The sequence below is a fragment of the Theobroma cacao genome, chromosome 4, assembly GCF_000208745.1.
Source record: "Theobroma cacao cultivar B97-61/B2 chromosome 4, Criollo_cocoa_genome_V2, whole genome shotgun sequence".
NCBI lineage: Eukaryota > Viridiplantae > Streptophyta > Magnoliopsida > Malvales > Malvaceae > Theobroma > Theobroma cacao.
Genome location: NC_030853.1, coordinates 442,489 through 457,419, shown reverse-complemented (window position 1 = coordinate 457,419; position 14,931 = coordinate 442,489). Strand labels below are relative to the sequence as shown.

Sequence of the window (14,931 nt, the reverse complement as noted above, 5' to 3'; positions counted from 1 at the left end):
ATCAAAAAAAAAAAAAAAACTGTTATAAGGAGGCTGCCATTTCTCATGCTAGTTCTGTCTTGTGCTTTGGAAAAATGTCTGTAAATGGAGCTTTTAGCATAAAAGTTAGCGCCTAGGCCGGCATCCGCACTTTCTGAAATTGGAAGGTAAAACAATGCTATTAGTTTATTTATGTCAGCTTTTTCTGATTAAAATTAGTAAAAAACGATACCAAGAATCCAGGTATTGTTCTTGAAACAACTGAAACCAAATGCCAGAGACATAGAGTTCTGATAAGGGGTAGAAAATTACTTTCCATGCTGTAATATGACCAATCTTTTTATCCCTTTTCTTGAGTCAGTCTGGCTATATGTGTTCATTGTTGTTTCTTTGTGCAGCCATCTCTTCTTTCATCGCAATGAATGTTGAACCAGAAAATGTCAAAGTTCCAGAATCCTACTTGCTGTGCATTAAGCTTCCAATTCCACTGCGTACTTGTCGCACTCTTTAACAGAAGGTTAAAGAAGTCATCATAGACAATTTTCTACAATGCCGAGTGCTCTCTAATTATCCATTTCTTAGTTGCGTTCTTCCTAACATTGTGATTGGTGAACTCTCATCTCCCCAAATCGACTTGTTGCCCAGACTTCTGTTGATATTCTTGATATACTAGAAGTGACCTGCAATTTCACAATGTATATGTGCAACTGGCACTGGAACAAGCACTCAAAACCAGTTCCTGTTTTCTGCATCTTCGTCTTGATCACCAGTGCCCAAGTTACAGTTTCCCAGCCTTCCACAACAAAGTGCAGCCTTGAGTTTGAGTCTACAGCATCCCCAAGTTCAAGCTGTGAAGGGGGTGATTGGGGTGGATTTCTTAACAAAAACTGTTGCGGAGCAGCATTCCCTGGCTACCTCGATGCATTGGGGAAGAGGGCAAATATAACAGGGCTGATATTCCTAAGTTATAGTGAGCAGACAAGTTGTTTGGCTTCAATGAAGAGATTTGAAGGAAATGTTTTTATTTGTGGGATTGAGAAGCTAACAAGAGGTGCAGGTGGATGTTCTGATTACTCTGTAGCTGATGTTGCTAACAAACTGGGAGATGAATTGAGAAGTTTTAGCGAAAAGTGCAAATTTTTTAGCTCTGGTGGGTTTGATGAATCTTGTGATTCTTGTGTTAGAAGCTGGAAAGACATAGGAGGGACACAGTCCAAATCGACGGATGCAGAGTCCATAATCTGTAGGTTTGCAGTACTGGTTTCATTAACAAGTAGCAAGATTGGAGATGAGAATATTGAAAGAATTTATGAATGCCTTTCACGGAAAACTAGTTCTTATGCAGGTAACACATGATCTCATCAGATTCAATGTAAAATGAAAACTTCTAATTTCAATAGAATGATTTCTCACAAATTCCATTGTTCTTGACAGAGAATATTGAAGAATCAACACCAGAAGATAAAAAGAAGACAAAAGTTAAAACAGGTAATTCTCCATGTGTTATTGTATGAACACAATTCTAGAATCTGAAAGATTGTGATGATATGTACTTACTGGGAATTCTACATTATCACAGGTATTTGGGTTCTGATCGGAAGCCTTGTCGCGTTTCTTGTGATAATAGTTATTATAATGTACTTCTTCTCCAAAAGAGGTCGTCCATCAAAATTATCATCCAAAAAACATTGTATGTTCCAACAACATCATTTCATCTCTGTGAGACCTTAAGTTTTGCATAAATACAGGCAGGGTGCACATCTTTATACTAATTCCATTTGTTCATTTTGTAGCATCTAAGGATGTTTTGTTGAAGAAGTCAGGTTGTCCCAAATTTCGGATCAAGGAGGTGTATTCTGCTACAAACAGTCTAGATGAATCAAATTTCATTGGTGAAGGAACTGCTGGTAAGTATACCAATTATGCAGCTGGAGTGTTTTGTTCCCATCTCAAGAAAGAATATTGAATAATGTGCATAGAGATTCAGTTTGCAAAGGTTAATTGATTTAAGACAATGAGGCTAAAACAATCAGATAACAAGAAAACAACCCATAACCTCAACGAAAGCACAAAGAGCTTCCAATGAAATTGAAGAGATAGAGATATTCCGTCTATCAGTCACCTTTAGACTCATTAAAGCACAAACTGTTTGCATTTGCCATCCCCCAGGAAGCAGCCAACTTCATCTTTCAAAATCAGCTTCGTTGCTTCACAGTTAATGAAACGAGAACCAACCTCCAAGGAAACACCATTCTAGAATCAAATCCAAGATACCAAATTCTCAGTTCGATTCAATCTAGCCTTAGGTCCATCCACCATTGAGTTCCACTCTCTAGATATATTAAGGATATCAACTTTAACAATATGTATCATTTAATAAAACAAAATAATTTGAGAATTTTTGAAGTTGGGCTGGTAAAACGATTGTTGTCCTAAGTACCCTATTTGAGTAATCACTTTCAACGATCAGAGGGCATGAATGAACTCAAGTAGATGCTACATACATAATAAGCACTTCGAATGACAAGAAACTCAGCATGGTTAGAGTCTGCACTACTAATGGATTTTTAACTTGATGATCACGTAGTACCCCACCGATACTAGTTGCGTCAGGTTTCCCCCAATGCAGAGTCTTCCATGTTGAGTATGAAACTGCTAAGGTGGAGGAGACCAAATAGCCTGTTTATTTATTTTTTTCTTTACGGAGCTTAACTCAGAATAAGCACCAGTAGGATTTAGTAACAAAGTCATCAAATTTGAAAATAACTTGAGTCGTTGTTGCCTTAAACCACCATGCTAAATGGATCTTAACCAAGTCCACAATCTGCAATGGATGTCGTTACCAAAGAGCCAAATTTGCCAAAATATATAGCATTTGAACTTTGGTATCCTTAGTTATTGCTTATTACCAGTTATCGACCATTGCAGAACCTTCCATTTCCAGCAATGGTATACTCATGTTTGATGCTCTTTGCACATAAATTATTGAATTTTATATACCTTGCTGTGGCTGTGCCCACTTGAGTGCTCCAAGTTATTATTTCCGACTTTGCTGTCTTTTCTGAGACAGTTCATCTCAATTGGAACCATGGTGCCGGTTTGACAGACTGAGACAAACTTTTTCTTGTAGATCATACGAAAAATGTTTGCTCATATAAGCCAAAAGTTTTGCAAACTTCAGCACATAGTCATACTCATATATATATAGATATATATATATATATTTGTTTGTTTACAAGTAATTAAGCATAGCAGATATTCCTTAGGATTTCATTTTAGAACTGCTGACTTTCTTGTATTTGCATCATCTGATGGTGTTCTGGATTTTAATCTCAATGTAAATTTTTTTTACTATGTCAGGAAAGGTGTATAAAGGCATATTGTCAAATCAACAGCCTGTTGCAGTAAAACACATCATAAATGATGGAAATGTTGAGACTTTTGTGAGGGAAGTTACTAGCGTATCTCACATCAAACATCCAAACCTCGTGACTTTGCTTGGTTACTGCTTAAGTGGAGAAGAGTGCTTCCTCATATATGAGCTATGCCCCAATGGAAATCTAGCAGAGTGGCTTTTTGGTATTCCTCTATCTTAAGATTACAATATTTCAAATTATATATGTCATGATTCAAGAATAATAAATCAAACATCATTGACAACAGGCAAGGATAAGGTACTTTCCTGGATCCAAAGGCTTGAGATTGCAATTGGTAGTGCTCGAGGTCTTTGGTTTCTCCACACATATTCAGAAGGCTGCATTGTTCATCGTGATATCAAGGTCCGGCTTCAGATAATATCGATCTCATCATTTATGCCAATATATCATTGCTTATAGTTGCTGTAAAGTAATTCAAGATTTGGCAAAGCCAAGCTCATCTTGTTAATTTGTGCCATGTAAAAGTTAAGGCACGAGGAGTTTTGAGTCTATGCATGGAATCAATAGGGAGGATTCTGTCCTCCAATCAACTAATCTTACCGTCTGTCTTGCAGCCAACAAACATTCTCCTGGGACCAAACTTTGAAGCCAAGCTCTCAGACTTTGGGTTATCAAAGCTCATTGATCTGGGTGAAACCAATGTGAGCTCAGAAGTCAGAGGAACTTTCGGTTATGTTGATCCTGAGTACCAAAATAACCGCCAAGTGAATTCATCAGGTGATGTCTACAGCTATGGGATTGTACTGCTACAAATCCTCTCCGGGAAGAAGGTTTTCAACTTGAATCTGAAAAAACCAATGGCATTAAATAAAATGGTCAGAAACCATCCTAATTGTCTTTCATTTTTGAACTCTGGGTTGACATGACCATCGGTTCTAATATATACCCATCAATGTTCCCAGGCTAGAGTTCTGAGTAGAGGTGGCGGTGTAAAAGAATTTGCAGATTCTAAACTTGAAGGTGAGTACTCAGTAGAAGCTTTTGACCTCACATTTCAGCTGGCTCTCTCATGCACATCAGTTAAGCAACAGCGACCATCTATGGAGCAAGTTGTTGCGAATTTAGAGAAGGCCCTAGACATATCAACAAGGGAGAGAGCCTCTACTCCAGAAGCTACACCAGATAGACGTTCTACTACATAGAAGAAAAGTTTTGAACTATTTTGTGGTTGTAAAGAGGAACTTCCGATACAGAGGATTTTTTTTAAGGTATGTATAGTAAAGGTGCATTCTAGTATCTAATAATACAAGTTCATGTCAGATTATAAACCAGGATTAGACAATTAATTAACTGCAAAGAAAAGGAAAATCTACAAATCCAGGAATGAGCCAGAAAAGTATATAGTCTTCATTTCTGAAAGTATCTAAGGCATGCAAAGAAGTGAAAGGATAAACAAGGAGGAAAAAGTGCAGAACAAGATCTCCGCGTGTTCATATACATATTAGCCACTAAACCAAGTAAACTTGGCACACTAATATGCAAGATGATTATTAAGGTATTATTTGTTTTGGCCTACTAACTTCACGGTTTTTTTTCATAAAAGAGACCTCACAACTTGAAAATAGTGTGATTTTAAATATCCAATCTCATTTTAGTACACAGTCGATGTGAGATTCATGGCTCTCTTCTAAGACCGTGACATTTTTCTTTGATGTGAGATTCATGGTCCATTAATATGAGATTCATGGCTCCCCGTTGGGATCTTAACATAATCGTCGATGTGAGATTAATGGCTTCTCGTTATGACTATGATATCCTCCTCTAGTCCTATAAAACCCACTGTCCTCAATTGTCCTTACAGTTTTATCTCACAAAAGGTATCTCTAGGGATGGCAATGAGTACCCTATTACAAGGTACTCACGGGTACTTGACCCAATTATATAAAGTTCGGGTATCTTATAAATGGGTTCGAGTAGGATTTGGGTACCACCCATTGGATACCCGATATCCGAATCCGATTATGTTTTTTTTTTTAATTTTATGTAATTAAATACAAATCTATATTGTTAATTAAATTAATTCATGAAACTATAATGATTAATTAATTTGTAATATTTTTTAATACATATACTCTGTATATTGTGTTAATTTATGAAGAATATAATCACTATTCTATATATACTTTTAGTATATATACTTTAAATCTATAAACATATTTACTTTCTATTTTGTATTAACGTTACAAAAATTATAACTTATAAAATTATTAATTATAATATATATACTTTTATTTATATAAACTTATAAAATATATACTTAAAAAGAAGTTGTGAAATTAAAATAGTTTTGGAACTTAGTTATTTTTTTTAATTTAATGTAATTAACAACAAACCCATATAGTTAATTAAACTTGTAATGTTGTTTAAGTTGTTATTTGGATATTTGTTTTTAGTTATTCAAGTTGATATTTGAGATTTTTATTTTTGATTATTTAAATTTAAATTTAATTATTTGTGAATTATATGGAATATGGATGGAAATATTATTATATATAAATACGGGTACGGATTCGGGTAATTAGATATCCATAAAGAGCATTTTAATAATTTTTTTACATAATCGGGTTTTGAAACTAATTCAGGTAATTATCGAGTAGTGGGTATGTATTAGGGTTAGGGTTAGAGTAGTAAATTTATTAAATATTTGGGTAATTACAAGATTTGGGTATTCCATTTAACTAGTCAGGTTCGAGTTTTGATACTTTAAAATTAACGGGTACCTTACTCATTGATATTCCTAGGCATTTCATCAGTTGACAATGATGTTAAATTGTCTCATATAAAGCACCTCACAGGTTGAATATGATGTGAATCTTGAATGCCCAATCTTAGTTTTTGTACACAGTTGATGTGGAATTCATGGTTCTTTTTTGAGACCATGACTTAGAACACAGTTGATGTGGGATTCATGGCTTTTCTCTGGACCATGGTGTCTTCCATGATGTGAGATTAATGTTTAAACTCTGAATTGGAAAAATATCGAAATGGCTTTAAAGCGTGTAACAATGTTACTATCCTTAAGGTTTTATTCGCTTCCATTAATTGTATGTAGAAGGGTTGCAAGCGATAAATCTCGAGAAGACAAATTGATTGTGTTCTACACTAATGAAGTCAATCCACTAATTTATGGCAAGATTATCTAGACTTCTATATGATTTTTTACAGTAAAATGATATAGAAAAAAATCTAGAGAATATTGAAAAGAAAGGAGATAGTGTTCTTTTGTTATTCTGTGTCTTTCTTTGTTATAAAAAAAGGCCCTTTCTATGGGTGTTTGTTTCAGACAGACATTGTTTGTTTCTAACAGTTATGTCTATTGGTTTTTCCAATAGATATAATTATTTTCAAACAAACTTAATCGAACTATCTGTTTCCAACAATTATTATCTGTTAACAAAATTTTAAAAATTATTTTAATTGCTTGCATCAACATGTGTCAGGTGCCATCATAATTAATTAACCATGTCCAAAAAGCCCATCCATAGTCCATTGCCTACTAAAATCCAATTATAATGGATTTATACTCCTCTTTATTTAAATGACTTTTATTCTTTTATTTTTCCAATGTGGGATTATATCCCACATTTATTATTATTGAAAATATCCAACAATTAATGGCTCCCTACTAAGAGCGTGGCATTGTCCCTAACTCCATCAATTGTCACAGCTTGGAACGCTACTCTCACAATTTTATCTCATAAGTTGAAAATAGTGTTAACCTTAAATGTCTAGTCTCAATACACAATTAATGTCGGATTCATGGCTCCCTTATAGGACCATGATATCTTCTATGATGTGGGATTAATGGCTCTTTGTTGGGAGCATAACATTTTCCCTTACTCCAATAAAAGCCCACTATCCTCAATGACACATAACTAATTGTTACAGTCTTATAAGGTATTGTTTGCTTTGGCTTGTTAGTTTCATAGATTAAAGATGGTGTGAACCTCAAATACCCAATCTCACTCTAATACATAATTGATATGGGATTCATAATTACCCATTGGGAGCTTAACATTTTCTCTCATTCCAATAAGAGCCCATTGTCTTCAATGGCACATCACTAGTATTCCAGAGTCCGTTTTGATACTCAATTGTCACGGTCCTGCAAAGTATACACCCTAGAGCCTGCTTTGATACCCAACAGTAGATCTATCAAAATGGGCTTATCCCATTAGGCCGGCTCATTTTTCATTGAAAGTGGGATGGGTTGGGGTTTGAAAATCGGGCCTAGTTGGGCCAACCCTTCTGATCAGTGGGCTGTTGAGCTAGCCCTGTGGGTCAGAAGAAAAAAAATTAAATTAATAATTTTAGTTAATTTAATAATTTTATATATTTACTTATATAAAATTAATAATTTAGTTACAAATAGTATTGTTTATTTGATATATTTCAATGTCTTTAATTTTTGCTTATCAAATTAATAATTTAGTTAAGATTGAAACTAGCTATCTCTTTTTCCTTTATGACAATAAATATTAGATGATAATTATTCAAATATTGAGACATCATTACTGTCCAAACAAGATTCAAATATTTTACTTGAGGATGAGGATTGGGGATGTATAAATGAGTTTTGAAATTTTTATTTATTTGGTTATGTACTTATGTTAATGGGATTGTAGTTCGTATTAAAGATTAAAACTTTATTTATGTTTGATGTAATTTATTTGTTCTTTTATGTTTGGTATAATTTATTTGTTTGTAATATGTTTTTATCATTCAATTTATGGATTAAATTATGGAATAATTTTATTGATAGGGAGTTTGTTACGTAGAATTGTGGAAATGAATTTTTTTTTTTGAAAAAAAAAGTGGGATAGCCTAGCCTTGCCCATGGGCTAATAAGGGATAGGCTGGGTTAGGGTTTTGATGGCTCATGTAAAAGATGCGCTAGCCTAACTCAACTCATATTTTCTCAACCCATAATGTTTTAGGTTGAGCCAGTTCATATTGACACCTCTACCCAACTGTTATGGCTCATATGGTATTGTCCTCTTTGGCTTACTAGTTTCACGGTTTTGTCTCACAAAAAGTGCTTCACAAGTTGAAAATGGTGTGGACCTTAAACGCCTAGTCTCACTCTAATACACAATCAATTTGGGATTCATAACTCTTCTCTAGGAACATGAGATCTTCCATGGTATGGGATTAATGGCACCTTTTTAAGACTATGATATCCTCCATGATATGGGATTTATGGCTCCTTACTAGGGGCTTAACATTTTCCCCCATTTCAATTCAATAGCGTATTGATAGTACCCAAAACTCGCTGTGACACCCAACTGTCATGGTTCTACAAGGTATACCCCAAAGCCCGCTTTAATACCTAATTGTCATGGTCCTGCAAGGTATTGTCTACTTTGGTTCACTAGCCTTATGATTCTGTTTCATAAAAGACGCCTTATAGGTTGAAGATGGTGTGAACCTTAAATGCCCAGTCTTACTTAAATACACAACCGATGTAAGATGCATGGCTTCTCGCTAGGACCATGGCATCCTTCATGATGTAGGATTCATGGATCTTCGTTGGGACCAAGACATCCTCCATGATGTAGGATTAACGGCTCCTCATTGTGAGCTTAATGTTTTCCCCCACTCCAATAAGATCCCATTATTCTTAATGGCACATCGTTAGTATCCTAGAGCCTGCTTTCATACTTAATTATCACGATCTTGCAAGGCATTGTTCACTATGGCTCGCTGACCTGACGGTTTTGATACCCATTGTTACGATCCAACAAAGTATTGTTTACGATCCCACTGTTTTCAATGGCACATCACTAGTACCTTAGAGCCCACTTCGATACCCAACTGTCATGGTCCTGCAAAGTATTGTCTGCTTTGGCCTATTGGCTTCACAGTTTTAATACCCAACTGTCATAGTCTTGTAAAGTATTGTCTGCTTTGGCTCGCTGGCCTTACTTTGATACCCAACTATCATAATCCTGTAAGGTATTGTCTGTTTTGGCCTGTTAGTCGGTACCTCATAGGTTGAAGATGGTGTGAATTTTAAATGCTCAATCTCTCTCTAACACACAATTGATGTAGGATTTATGGCTTTTCATTAGAACCATGGAATCCTCCACAATATAAGATTAATGGTAGGATTTATGACGCTTCACTAGGACTATGATATCCTCCACAATGTACGATTAATGGCTCCTCACTGGGATCCTAACATTTTTTGCAATTCCAATAAGATCCACTTGTTTTCAATGGCATATCGCTAGTACCCAAGAGCCTGTTTTGATACCTACCTATCACGGTCTTGCAAGGTATTGTCTGCTTTGACTTGTTGGCCTCACGATTTTGATACCTAACTGTTATGGTCCTGCAAAATATTGTTTAAGATTTTACTGATCTCACTGATACATTGCTAGTATCCTAAAGTCCGCTTTGATACCTAGCTGTCATGGTCTTATAAGGTATTGTCTTCTTTAACCTGTTGGTCTCATGGTTTTGATACCTAACTGTAATAATCTTGCAAAGTATTGTTCGCTTTAGCTCGTTGGCCCTACTTTGATACCAAATTGTCACGATCTTGCAAGGTATTGTCTACTTTGACTCACTTATTGGCGTCTCACAAATTGAAGATGATGTGAACCTTGAATGCCTAATCTCACTCTAATACACAACCAATGTAGGATTCATTCCTCTTTACGAAGAGCATGACAACCTTCACGATGTAGGATTAATGGCTTCTTGCTAGAGCCTAACATTTCCCCTTATTTGTTTTGACTTATTAGCCTCACAGTTTTGATACCAATAGTCATAGTTTTGCAAAATATTATCCACTTTGACCCGTTGATCTCATAGTTTTTTCTTAAAAAAATACTTTAGAAGTTGAAGATGATGCAAACCTTAAATGCCCAATCTGCCTCATTAGTTGAAAATGATGCAAATCAAGATGATAGAACTTTAAATATTCATTTTCACTCTAATACATAGTTGATGCGAAATTCACAACTCTCTATCAAGAGTCTAACATTTTCCTCCACTTAAATAAGAACCCACTATCTTTAATGGCACATCGTTACTCTATTAGAAATTACTAGCTCTTTTCCGACCGTTGCTTGATCTTCCTGTTTGACTTTTTCTACTGCTGTGTGGTTTGGATTACGTTGGTGTTTTCAACCTCTTTCTTTTTTCGTTGCTTCCACTTTTTGAATTTCTAGTCTCTGCTTTGCTACACTGCTGAGTTTGTGTTTTGAGTTTTGGGCTGTCTTGATTTTTGATGTACAGTTTATTGTGTTTTGGGTGTTCTGTCAGGGTTGTCTTGAGATCTTATTTTCTCTCGCAACCGTTGATGGGTTTTATTTTGGACTGACTTGGTGATTGGGGATTGTTTGTGAGGTTTCTCCTACCTGTAGCCTTGTGCTCTTTTTCTTATATATGAAATTTTATCTGCCTGTCAAAAACAAAAAATTCTAATAATATCTAGGGCTGCTGGGTTTTATCAATTTAGACAGCTAATGATGGATCCTTTTCGCCATTTTGAGAAATGAAAGCTGTCTTACTAGGAGCTAGCCAAGGGCAGTGGATATCGTGTCAACATTATTTTCAGTTCTTAAGTCCCCATGTCTCCCGGCATCATTGATTCATATATTATTTAAAAATAGAAGCTGTTCATTATGACAGCCTAATTTTAGTTAGTAGAGCTGATTATTCATTAGAATAATAAAGTATACGATAAGTACATCATACAAAATTCGAAGAACAAATGGGAGAGAAAGATTATTCATAGCATTAACAAGCTGTAATTAAAATCGTCAGCGCCTTCTCTGCTCAAATGTAGATTTAGATGATGGCAAGTTGAGAAAATAAATTACAACCACGCTGGATGCTTTAGAGGAGTGACAACAGCCTTAACTTGCAGGTAACTAGAAAGGCCATAGATTCCCTTTTCTCTTCCCTGTCCACTCATCTTGAACCCACCAAAAGGAATTGCAGCATCAAATATATCATAGCAGTTGATCCATACCGTCCCTGCTCGCAATGCACGGGTCAAGGTGTTGGCAGTTTCCAAGTTCTGAGTGAAAACGCCAGCAGCCAGTCCATAAGAAGTTGCATTTGCCCTTTGAATCACCTCATCAAGATCCCTATTGTGAATCAAAGCATTGAATAAGGGCCCAAAAAACCCCAGAGCATCAAAGCAAGACATAACTATGATTGATAGCTTACTTGAACTTTGAGATGGACTGCACTGGACCAAAGATCTCATCCTTAGCGATCAACATGTCATCCTGATTGGTATAAGAATTAATGGGAATCATATTAGCTGTGCTACTTTCAGAAATAAAAAGAATTATCAGCGTAGTAACCAAAAAGAAATGTTATTGCTGATACCTGAACATTTGAGAAAACAGTGGGTTGAATATAGTAGCCTCTGGAGCCGAGTTGTTCACCTCCAGATTCAAGTGTAGCTCCACTTTCAATGCCAGACCTTATGTACTTGAGGATCTTCTTGAATTGCTCATCATCAATCTAAATTATAACAAAAGAAACGAAAAGATTCAGTTTCTCATAGATGATGTGTGTGTGTGTTTCTTTTGATAGCAATTTCTCAATTCTGTAGTTGTGTAGTTGCCTATACTAATGGATCAGAAGAGGCATAAGCAATGTCACTTTCCATGAATCTCTAGGAAGAGAAAACCAATGTTTCAAAAGACAAGACAAAATTAAATATAACGAGCCAATGTTATTGGTGTCATGCATCAGTGCAGAATATCTATACATATAATTTACTTCTTTTTAATTCACCTAAAAATAACAATGCACAAAGTCCTCTGTTTGGATAATAAAGAAAGGATGTTATTGTTGGAAGGTCATGCTTCTCACCTGAGGACCTTGTTCAATCCCCTTCTGGAAAGGGTCCCCAACAACACGTTTCAGTGCTCGAGCCTTTGCTTTCTCTACGAACTCATCATATACACTTTCATGCACCAAAGTGCGAGAACCAGCACAACAACACTGACCCTGCAGATGGAAAGTAATGCTATGACATCTTTAGCAAAATTCTAGTTCAAGAAACTTGTTGATATCCTACTGGTTTTTACTATAGGATTTGAATGAACAAACCTGATTAAAGAACAAGGCAGAGTGTGCAAGCTCAACAGCCTTGTCAACATCGGCATCCTTGCATACAATGAAAGGGGATTTTCCTCCAAGTTCCAATGTTACCGGTTTAAGATTGCTCTTTGAAGCCAGTCCAATTACAATCTTACCTGTGGCAGTGGAACCTGTGAATGACAGCTGCAAACACAAACTGTTTAGGTAATATTTTCTATGGATTCACTCCTGCTCCATGCCTGGTCAAATAAAGTTCTGATCCCATCAATAAACTGGAAATGGATACGGGAAAAACCAAAAATTGTTCCTTCATACAGTTAAGAGAAACCCCTATCAAAATTCAAAAACAGAATTCAAAGCTTGTAAAATACCTTGTTGACATCCATATGACTAGCAAGTGCTGCACCTGCTGTAGGACCAAATCCAGAGACCACATTTAGAACACCAGGAGGAAGTCCAGCCTGAGGGGCAGAATTCAATTTTGTAGAATGTGATGTTAATAAAAATCAAATGAGGAATGTCTCAATATACACTGAGTACTAAGGCCTGCTATAGCTGTTGATGTTACTAGAATCCGATTTTGGACAAAGTAGGAACAAAGCACGCCTGTTTCTGTGGATTAAATTCTTGATATAGAATGAGGAAGTGGTTTTTATTAGGTTTTCTTGAAAGAACTTTCCTATAAGCCCTATCCTTGAGGGGTAGAATTTTACTGACGATAATATCTAATAGGATATAGTCCATAACCAGCTCTACTATGGCTTTGGTATGTAATGCAATAAAATTACCGTCTCAGCATTGTTACCTTGTATGATATCCTCAATATCCAACAGACCAGATTATGTTAAAAGTAAGAACCATGGGACGGATGAATCACATATCAAACACAAAAGGAAATTTGGCAGCAACATACCTCATGAAAAAGCTTGGAAACATAGAGAGCAGACAGTGGTGTCTGCGCTGCTGTCTTCAGGACAGCTGTGTTCCCACAAGCTAAAGCAGGGGCAACTTTCCAAGAATACAACAGAAGAGGAAAATTCCATGGAATAATTAGACCAGTTACACCATATGGTTCATGCAGTGTTTGGACATGATGCTGTCCATCAGCTGGAACAGTGAGTCCATGAATCTTGTCTGCCCAGCCTGAAGAATAGGGGGGAAAAGCTTTAATATTCTAAACCAAGTAACAACACTATAATGGCAAGATAACAAAAGGATGTGATTTTTCCTCTATACTTCACCTACCAGCATAATATCGGAACATACGTACAACCTTCGGTATCTCAATTTTAGCAGCCTGCTCATAAGGTTTTCCATTATCCCAAGTTTCAAGTGTGGCTACCTCTTCAGTGTGTTTCTCAAGCAAATCCGCAAAACGAAACATGATACGCGATCTTTCCTATTCATATTCACAGTAGGAGTCAGGTAAAATTCTCATACACCTTAACATTCAGCATTGTCTTCAACTATGTTTTGCAGAGCACAATGAATGAAGTAAACAATGTCGCTATAGACGAAAGGAAGTATGCGAAAGCAAAGCAGATGTTACATAAGCAGTTAGTTTAGGCCACGGCCCTTCGTCAAATGCTTTGCGAGCTGCAGCCACTGCACGATTGACATCTTCAGCATCACCTTCTGCAACATGGGCAATCACATCTCCTGTCCTAGGATCAAGGGTAGGGAAGGTTTTCCCTGAGCCAGAAAATTTTCATGGATTAGTTCCATTGCATATATATTTGCTTCTTATTCAATGAAAGTTTGAAGGTAAGAAACAGAATGATCATACATAATGTTATATTATAACTTGTTGGTATATATATAAACCAGAAAACACTATCAAACAATGAGAGGCTAACCTGATGCAGCATCAACAAATTGTCCATTGATGAGGAGCTGAGTATGATCTATTACAATAGATGGACTGATAGGTTCATCAATTGCAGCAGAGGTACTGAAGCTATTGATTCCTCTTCCCCATCTAGAAAATCGCCCTACATGACATCATTGATTGATTTCCTTTTTGTAGTCAAACAAGATTCAGTCTCCTCAAGCAATATGACAGGATCAAAACAGTTTTTACTTTTCACTCATTAAATCCAAATAGCATGCTGCTTGTTACAGTATAATAAAGATTTATGGCGTTCAGCAAACAATTATCTAAACAACCTTTAAACTACACAAAAAAAAAAAAGTCCATAAATGAATATTGAACGTGGTACCAAAACATAAACATATTTATATTTTTGAGACTACATGTACAGCACAGGCACTATAGGGAAAGGGAAACATGGGAAGGAAGGAAAAAGGAACAAGATACAAGGGTAGCAGTTCAGATGTTTTGTCCAAGAAACATGAAGTGACTTTCGTGCTTGGAAAAGCTCACCAGAGAAACTAAAGCATTCACTCCAGAGAGAGAGAGAGAGAGAGAGAGGAGGGAGGAGAG

At 36.2% G+C, this 14,931-nt stretch overlaps 2 protein-coding genes across 3 annotated transcripts in view; one reads left to right on the top strand and one right to left on the bottom strand.

Moving 5' to 3' along the window:
• On the top strand, window positions 51-4,687 carry LOC18600737 (probable receptor-like protein kinase At3g17420). 2 transcript variants are annotated; one of them, XM_007031364.2, is made up of 9 exons: window positions 51-146; window positions 378-1,324; window positions 1,414-1,467; window positions 1,559-1,669; window positions 1,773-1,886; window positions 3,340-3,558; window positions 3,643-3,758; window positions 3,971-4,231; window positions 4,319-4,687. In XM_007031364.2, the coding sequence occupies exons 2-9, from the start codon at window positions 673-675 to the stop codon at window positions 4,556-4,558; spliced, it is 1,767 nt and encodes a 588-aa protein (XP_007031426.2). In that variant the 5' UTR covers window positions 51-146; window positions 378-672; the 3' UTR covers window positions 4,559-4,687. The 2 variants fall into 2 exon arrangements, with proteins under 2 accessions (XP_007031426.2, XP_017974382.1); XM_018118893.1 differs by lacking the exon at window positions 1,559-1,669.
• LOC18600736 (aldehyde dehydrogenase family 2 member B4, mitochondrial) overlaps window positions 11,063-14,931 on the bottom strand; it is a 4,197-nt gene continuing 328 nt past the window's right edge. The window contains exons 2-11 of the mRNA XM_018120340.1: window positions 14,345-14,479; window positions 14,038-14,180; window positions 13,734-13,887; window positions 13,402-13,631; window positions 12,860-12,949; window positions 12,498-12,671; window positions 12,258-12,395; window positions 11,766-11,903; window positions 11,601-11,662; window positions 11,063-11,518 (exon numbers count right to left, since the gene is read on the bottom strand). Coding sequence (XP_017975829.1) covers window positions 11,245-11,518; window positions 11,601-11,662; window positions 11,766-11,903; window positions 12,258-12,395; window positions 12,498-12,671; window positions 12,860-12,949; window positions 13,402-13,631; window positions 13,734-13,887; window positions 14,038-14,180; window positions 14,345-14,479 — 1,538 coding nt within the window. The 3' untranslated portion in view covers window positions 11,063-11,244. The remainder of the gene's footprint in view (window positions 11,519-11,600; window positions 11,663-11,765; window positions 11,904-12,257; window positions 12,396-12,497; window positions 12,672-12,859; window positions 12,950-13,401; window positions 13,632-13,733; window positions 13,888-14,037; window positions 14,181-14,344; window positions 14,480-14,931) is intronic.